This window comes from Camelina sativa, chromosome 6 (genome assembly GCF_000633955.1).
Source record: "Camelina sativa cultivar DH55 chromosome 6, Cs, whole genome shotgun sequence".
Lineage (NCBI taxonomy): Eukaryota > Viridiplantae > Streptophyta > Magnoliopsida > Brassicales > Brassicaceae > Camelina > Camelina sativa.
The window spans coordinates 4,776,238-4,784,371 of record NC_025690.1 but is presented as its reverse complement, the minus strand read 5'-3'; the positions used below and the strand labels follow the sequence as shown (position 1 = coordinate 4,784,371).

Below are 8,134 nucleotides of genomic sequence, written 5' to 3'. Positions count from 1 at the left end.
TTAATCAATCAAAAAGGGCCCAGCTTTGACATATTAAGCAGCTAGGGTTTGTGTTTTGTTGAAAAAAATCTCTTCTTTTGTTTTGGGTTTTGATTTTTGTGGGGGAAGGAATGGGATCTGCAAGTGGGTTTTACTCAAACGAAGAGTTGGAATTGGATCCTAAATGGCTTGTTGATCCTCGTCATCTCTTTGTTGGTCCTAAGATCGGTGAAGGTGCTCATGCCAAAGTTTATGAGGGAAAGTAAGCTTTGACTTCCAATAAAAACTGTCTTTTTTAAAAAAAATCCGTTCAATCATTGCTTTGCTACAGAGCAAAATTTCAGAACTCTTGTTTTGAGTTTTCTTTCAACTGTTGGATTAAAGAAGAACAGTGTATGAATAAGAAGAACTTGGTCTTGAGAAAAAAGTTTGAATCTTTAGCGTATGTGAAGCACAAGCGAACCTTTTTTTTTTATTGTGATTGAGTTATAGGATCAGACAACTATTTATGTTTGTGTTTCTTGTAGATTCTCTGTTTCTGCAGAATGGTTGATGATGATTGGAGAAGTTGTTTGATGGATTGAAAAATGTGTTTTGTTTGTTTGTTTTAGGTATAGAAACCAAATAGTGGCGATTAAGATTATTAAAAGCGGTGAATCCCCTGAAGAGATTGCTAAAAGAGATAACCGGTTTGCTAGAGAGATTGCTATGTTGTCTAAAGTCCAGCACAAGAATTTAGTCAAGGTTTGGCCTCTTTTTTTGTTTCTGTTTATGATTCCCAAACCCTGTTCATTTGGCTAACCAAGTATTGGCTTGTAATCATAAACGTTTGGGAAAAATGGTTTTCGTATAGTTCATTGGAGCGTGCAAAGAGCCCATGATGGTTATAGTTACCGAGCTTCTACTTGGCGGTACATTGCGTAAATATCTAGTGAGCTTGCGGCCAAAGCTTTTAGACATTCGTTTGGCTGTAGGGTTTGCTCTTGACATTGCTCGCGCAATGGAATGTTTACACTCCCACGGAATCATTCACCGCGATCTTAAACCAGGTAAATGGAAAGAAATGTAAAAGGTCTGAAAATAAAAACATTTACTTCTTAAGTATATATATATATATATGGAAAAGACTTATCTTATTTGCATTTGCAGAGAATTTGATCTTATCAGCGGATCATAAGACAGTGAAACTCGCTGATTTCGGTTTAGCTAGAGAAGAATCATTAACCGAAATGATGACCGCAGAGACTGGTACATACCGATGGATGGCCCCTGAGGTAGCTATTTTACTACTAACCCCGGAATTTTTCTTCTTTCTTTTTGCGATTCCCTTATCTGGTAAAATGAATGAAACAGCTTTACAGTACGGTTACGTTAAGGCAAGGAGAGAAGAAACACTATAATCATAAAGTAGATGCTTACAGCTTCGCCATTGTCTTGTGGGAACTTATTCTCAACAAGTTACCATTTGAAGGCATGTCCAATCTACAAGCAGCCTATGCTGCTGCATTCAAGGTACTTACACACCTCTCAATCCATTAAACCGGTTCTGTAGCAGAACTGAATTATTAACTGATCTGAGCTTGGTCTGGTTTGGTTTGGTTTGATCAGATAAAAATCGGTTTTGGTTTCAGATTTTGGAGTTTGAAACCAGAAAACCAATCCGATTATGGTTTGTTTAAGGATAGAAATTTGTTTAAAAACTGAATTATAACTACACTAAGCTAAGTCTTACTATAGTTTCTATGTTTTTCACAAATGGAAAGTTTGAAAAGCTCAAAATAGAAACCAGACTGAAAGTAATTGAACCTTGTACCTCTGATGGTCTTTCTGCATTTGGTCTTTACTTGTTTGAAAGATCCCTGGATTCTTGTGGCAGAGATGGTCGTGTCTTGGATAAGAATTTGATTCAATAACAAAGGTAAGGAATTGAAACCACCATTGTGACTAATTTTGTGTTTGTTTTTCAATAGAACTTGAGGCCAAGTGCAGAGGATTTACCAGGGGATTTAGAGATGATTGTCACTTCATGCTGGAAAGAAGATCCTAACGAACGGCCAAATTTCACTGAGATAATTCAAATGCTCCTCCGTTACCTCACCACAGTTTCGGCGCCACAGATCATTCCTCCACCGAACCGACGAGTATTCTCTTCAGAAAACATAGTCTTATCACCGGAATCCCCCGGAACTTGCTCTCTGATGTCTGTCAGAGATGGAGATGCCTCTCGTCAAACAGTTAACACAGCTGATTCATCAGAGAAACAAACTAAAGGAAGTTTCTTCTTCTGCTGCTCATAGATGATGATGATCAATTTATATATTGTATTGGTTGTAATCTGTAAAGAAAGGAGAGGAGGGAAGTGTTTATGATGAAAAGTATAATGTATCAAGCCTTAGAATTTAGATCACAGTAACAAGAAAATTTATTGTTCAGTGTATAAAACTTTCAGTGTACTTGACAGACTTTTCTAGTGTTAAGTAAATTTGAAAATGTTAAAAAAGGTTCAAAATTTTAAAATACGCCGTTGCCGGGGATCGAACCCGGGTCACCCGCGTGACAGGCGGGAATACTTACCACTATACTACAACGACTTTTGTTGTTCGTTTTAGAGAAATAACCTATTTATATGATACTAATTTTGGATCGTCTTCTAAAACCCTCAAACCCTTTGCGAGGAGGAGCTTAGCAAACAGATTCGTTCTCTCTTGTTCGAAATATTTGCCATTTCGTTTTGCAGAAGCCAAATGTTCGTCACGAGGAGTCTCTCGAGACACTGCTCGAGAACTTGTAAATGGTCTATATCTTCTCTCCTTCAATCCGATTCATGTATTAGGTAAGTTCAGATTCTAACTCCTTTTCTGATCCTCTCTTCTCTCTGATTACTGAGATTTACTCAATAACCATCTCCTATATTCGTTTAAAATCCTCTAAAGTTTATAACTTTATAATTCGAATTTGATCTTGAAGGAATCGGGTTATATCATCGAGTCCTGTTACGAGCAATGGTAGCTCAAGTGAAGGTAATCCCAATTCGTTTCAGCCATTGATGAATCATGTGTTTAAAGGATGGTCTCGAGGTATGTCAACATCGAGAGGAAGGAGTATGAGGAGCAAAGTTGAGAGTAGAATGCGGAAAGAGTCTGGTAAGACGTTAAGAGAGATTAGGAGAGCTAAGAAGTTGAAGAAGAAACTCATGACTGATGAAGAACGGCTCATTTACAACCTCAAAAGGGTAAATATTGATTGATACTATTCCATGAATATGTCTTCTTTGTTGTGCTTTGCATTCATATTTTTGTTAAAGTTTGAGACTTTATCTGTGAAAAAGCTTGTGATTGTGTAGTTTGTATATGAAAGTTGGATTATTTATGGTTCCTACACGGTGAAGTGTATCAGAGAGTTGAGTTTGCTGATGTCTCTCTTTGATGCAGGCGAAGAAGAAAGTTGCGCTTTTGTTGCAAAAGCTTAAGAAGTATGATCTTCCTGAGCTACCGTCTCCCGTGCATGATCCCGAGCTTTTCACATCCGAGCAGATACAAGCGTTCAAGAAAATTGGTTTCAAGAATAAAAACTATGTTCCTGTTGGTGTTCGTGGAGTCTTTGGAGGAGTGGTGCAAAATATGCATATGCACTGGAAGTTTCATGAGACTGTGCAAGTTTGTTGTGATAACTTCCCTAAGGAAAAGATTAAAGAGATGGCAAGCATGATAGCAAGACTGAGCGGCGGGATAGTGATTAACATACATAATGTGAAAACTATTATTATGTTTCGTGGTAGAAACTACCGGCAGCCCAAGAACTTAATCCCTGTTAACACCCTCACAAAGCGGAAGGTATAAATCTTTGGATATAAAGTTTCAGGTTCTTGATTTCATCCTTAAAAGTTGAGGATCATGTGGTTAGTTGATATCAGTCTTAAGAATTGAACTTAGGTCGATCTATCTGTGTTAGGAATCTTTAGTTATGTTAACGACATCCTTGGGTCAGACAATCTTTAGGTTTAGGATTTATGAATCATTGAAGTGTGGCTTGCTCTAACAAGTGTTATGTTTTGCAGGCTTTATTCAAAGCGAGATTTGAACAAGCGCTTGAGTCTCAGAAGCTGAACATAAAGAAAACAGAACAGCAGCTACGGAGAATGGGTGTTAACCCTGAAGATCCGGTTGCCATGGCTAGTATCCAGAGAGTTGCCTCAACATTCTTCAATGCAATCGACAAAAAGGAAGGAAGCCCTTACGTCTTCCATGGAGATAAACAATCAGAACGAGGCGCTGGTATTGAAAATACTGAAGAATCAGAACCGGGCGATGAAGATAGTGACCAGGAGGAGCTAGACAGATTCATAGCTGAGATAGAAGAAGCAGCAGACAAGGAGTGGGAGGAAGAGGAAGCTGCTGAGCAAGAAGAATCTGGTCGGATAAGGTATTGGAACCGAGAGGAGTTTGCAGGAAGAAGCAGAACACCTGAATTGCGTAGTTATGGAGATTCAAGTCATGGCTTTAGAAGAAATGAAAGGGATTCACGTAGTAGCCAGAGGAGGCCCAGCGATAGCGATGAAGATGATGACGGGGAAATGGATTCTGATGATGATGATGAAATTCCAAAGAGATTTGATAGAGCAAGATCATCATCAAACACAAACACAAGAAGGCCGAGAGAGGATTTTAAGAGAAGAAGCGCCGACCCTCGACCTCGACCTCAAGTGAGGAGTGATGACGATGTATTGAGTGATCTTGATAACACAATGTGGGAATCAGAAGATGAAGAAGATGCACCACCGGCGAATTATGTTTCGAGCAGTGATGATGACGAGGATGAAAACAGAACAATATCAGCATCTAAACAACCAAGATTCAGGAACAGTAATTCAATCAACAATTCAAAGACTAAAAGTGGAAAACAGAGGGATGAGGATTGGGATAGTGATTAGAAACGAAGACTACAAGATCACAGAGTTTCTGATATTGTTATTTGTCTTCATTGGTGCCTAATTATCAAATGAGAAACTGAGAGATGTTAAACTCTGGTCTGAATATTGAAGGCTGATCTATCTATTGTTAAGTTCAGTTTCTGATAGTTCAGTGAAAGATAAAGAACATTATACGCCAAACTCTGTTCTTCGCATTTGTAATTCAGATTCTGGTATTACAGAGGCAAATTAAGATGATTTGTAAAAGAAACAGTAATTTCAGCATTTGACCGATTTCTCCAAATGCTTTACGAAGTTGTAGAAGTCCACTTTTGAGATTGGCTTTATGACACTATACGTATACAACAGGGTAACCTCCTCTTTAAAGTTAATAGAGCATCTGTTCAAAGCAGTTTCATGAATAAACACACACACATGGCAGATAAGTGCAAGATTCCTTCTGAAGATAACACATTTAAATTTTAACTTGAAAGCAAAGGATTCTATATGCCCTTTTGCATCTTGATTCATTGCTAAGTTGGCATTCAAAAGTAACGCATCAGCGTCTTCTGAGCATTGCTTGACCCCAAAAATACCCTTAAAGAAAGAGATTAGCTCAGAACAATCCAGAATCTGACAACCACAATACAAAACAGCTTAAGCTTAAAAAGAACATAACTTTTTGCAACCAAGAAACGGAAGCAAGAAACTAATGTTTGTTGTGTCATACTGAGTCAAAATTGATCAGAGCTAAGAAGGCATTAATAGATAGAAGGAGACAGTTTTATAAGAATAACTGATATAACCAGAACTAAACTCAGAACAATGAAGAAAAAGTTATATAAACAAATGAACCCTGAAACTGCTATACTACTAAATCAATCAATCAGCCTTAGGCAACAACATATGTTCCCATTGTTGAAAAAACCTGGGAAGTGTTGTGCAGCTCTAACTCAAAGTAAGCTCCTTTTTTCTCACAAACCCTCCTGTATCAAAAGAAACTGATGGAAAAAAATCCTCAGAATCCACCAACTGAATCCAGCTTTTAGGTTATATCCGTGTCTCAGCAAAGTATCAAACTACTTTCTTCCATTTCTTCTCTTTTAGGCAAAAAGATTGCACCTTTCCTCTCAAGAATGATGCTAAGGCCTTGAAGTTTAAGACTAAACAAGAACACGTTCAATGTGCTCATCACTTAAACCCTGTCTGCTTATCTCTTACGCAATTACCGGGCAACAAGTATTTGTACTGCTCAGCATTATCCAGCAGGTATGAAGGAAGATGAACAGCTGAATAAGACCGAGGCACAGGTCCCATTTTGCCAATAATCTCCTTAAATGTATATTCCTCTGGTAACATATCAAACAAATCAGTTCCTTTGCAAATAACATCTTGAATCCTCTTCGGATTCAGGTAATGAGAGAATCTGACACGGTCTGAGTGACTGTAAGCTTTCATCTTGAATACAAACTCGCTTATATAACGGAAACAGAAGCTGCAGTGCCAACCAGAATCAGCTAACAGAACATTGCCCTGACGGAAATGAGCATACCGTGTTTTCCCTGGACTGTAACGGTGAATAGACGCTCTCCAGCTTTTGCTATCAACATAGTATTCAAAAGAATACAAGTAATTCTTCAACTGAAGGTGAAGCACCTGAGGTATATCGTCACACCATCTCAAAAGATTGATCGTGTGAGCACTCGGTATCTCATCAACATCCGACATAATCAACAAATCATCCTCTTCAATGCCAGCTATCCTAAGAAGCTGATCCAAGGCAACACGCTGATAAGCTTCTTCAACAAACGGATTCTCACCTTTCCTAAACCGTCCACCAACCGTCCCATAAGTGAGCCTCGGCTCCACGAACTTAAACTGATCCTTATTGCTCTTAAAAACCAAAGGTTTAGGCAAACCCGTAAACGTAGAGTTCGATTCAAGAAGCACAAACTGAGTCACAAAAGGGTAAAGCTCATTCCACCTAACAGTTAAAAGATCCTTCTCGTTACTAAACAAAACAGCATCAAAAACACGTCTGGGAGACTCTCTGATTCCCCAACCGTGAAGACTGCAGAGAGCTTCCATAGTAACATTCTCATTGTAGTAATGAGGAATGGTTTGAAACGGCTTAGGAGGTGATTCCCAAAGAGGTCTGAAGAAATAAGTGAACTTTTGGCCGTGTAAATAGATTGCTAAGATAGCAAACGGCATCAACACAAAGAGGAGCAAGTATGTTCTTAAATCAAAACCTTTGAGAACACATTTAAGCCTTGAGATTGTTTTTGCTGCTTTTGATCCCTACAACAAATTCATAAGAGATGAAACACAAAATTAACAATAACCTCCAAGAAAGACAAATCAAATTGAAAAAAATTGTTACTTTTATATTTAATAATTGTAGGAAAAATTCAAAGATCTTTTCAAGCAACAGAAAACAATCTGACCAATAAAAAAACTAACTTTATTACATACCCAAAACAAAACTAAAAAAAAAAGAGCTTTCATAATTTATCATCAGAGATAAGATACGATCAATATTAAAAAAGTTTGCAATTTTCAATCTTTTTTCGAGAAAAATTGTGAATTTATAAACACGATTAAGTTCTTCGAGACAATTAACAAAAAAAATTCAGAGTGCATGACGAATTTACAGAAATCGAATTCAATAATGAGAAAAAATATATAAAATTTTTGTAAGTGTGTAATGGAGAAAAAACACATAAGAAACAAACCTGTCCACAAACATGTTCGCAAAGATCATCAGTCTTCTTCGAATTGTAGTATCCATCGGACATGGTTTTTTTTTTCACGTCTAATGCAAAACGTTTAATCCCCAAATTAAAATACCCAGACCAAAAAAAAAAGACCAATCGTAAATTGAAGAAAAAAAAGCCCCAGAAACGGAGATATAGGAAATTTCGAACTCCTTACGATTTGTTTTTGTATTTTCTTTTCCCAATCTCTGTCGAAGAAAAAAAAAGAAAGAATCGAATTATGGAAGCTTTTATAAAGTAATTGGGGAACCTGATAATCCAAAGAGACAAAAGGCGATAAATAATCACTAGATTTCGTTTTTAATGTTCTCCACAAGAAAAAAGAAAAATTAAAAAAAAAATAATAATTCGGAGTTTTTTTTGTTCTTTTCTTAAAACGTTCTTTTATTTTTATATAAAAAAAGGTTTCGACTTTACGAAGAAACTTTCAGTTTTCAGCGTTTACAAATTATTTTTAGAAAACGCGTTT

The 8,134-nt window shown here is 37.2% G+C and overlaps 3 protein-coding genes and 1 non-coding gene across 4 annotated transcripts; 2 read left to right on the top strand and 2 right to left on the bottom strand.

The window, feature by feature from the left end:
• Positions 7-2,432, top strand: LOC104790411 (serine/threonine-protein kinase HT1). The gene is made up of 6 exons (XM_010516162.1): positions 7-241; positions 591-723; positions 833-1,028; positions 1,129-1,253; positions 1,333-1,491; positions 1,950-2,432. The coding sequence occupies exons 1-6, from the start codon at positions 111-113 to the stop codon at positions 2,274-2,276; spliced, it is 1,071 nt and encodes a 356-aa protein (XP_010514464.1). The 5' UTR covers positions 7-110; the 3' UTR covers positions 2,277-2,432.
• On the bottom strand, positions 2,499-2,570 carry TRNAD-GUC. Its single transcript has one exon. It is a non-coding gene; the product is annotated as a tRNA-Asp (tRNA).
• LOC104790410 (uncharacterized CRM domain-containing protein At3g25440, chloroplastic) lies at positions 2,724-5,045 on the top strand. The gene is made up of 4 exons (XM_010516161.2): positions 2,724-2,812; positions 2,947-3,211; positions 3,411-3,812; positions 4,037-5,045. Exons 1-4 carry the CDS (start codon positions 2,724-2,726, stop codon positions 4,907-4,909), a joined length of 1,629 nt encoding a protein of 542 aa, XP_010514463.1. The 3' UTR covers positions 4,910-5,045.
• Positions 5,482-7,988, bottom strand: LOC104790409 (beta-1,4-mannosyl-glycoprotein 4-beta-N-acetylglucosaminyltransferase-like). Its single transcript, XM_010516160.2, has 2 exons — positions 7,624-7,988; positions 5,482-7,189 (listed from the first exon to the last, which is right to left on the bottom strand). Exons 1-2 carry the CDS (start codon positions 7,684-7,686, stop codon positions 6,080-6,082), a joined length of 1,173 nt encoding a protein of 390 aa, XP_010514462.1. The 5' UTR covers positions 7,687-7,988; the 3' UTR covers positions 5,482-6,079.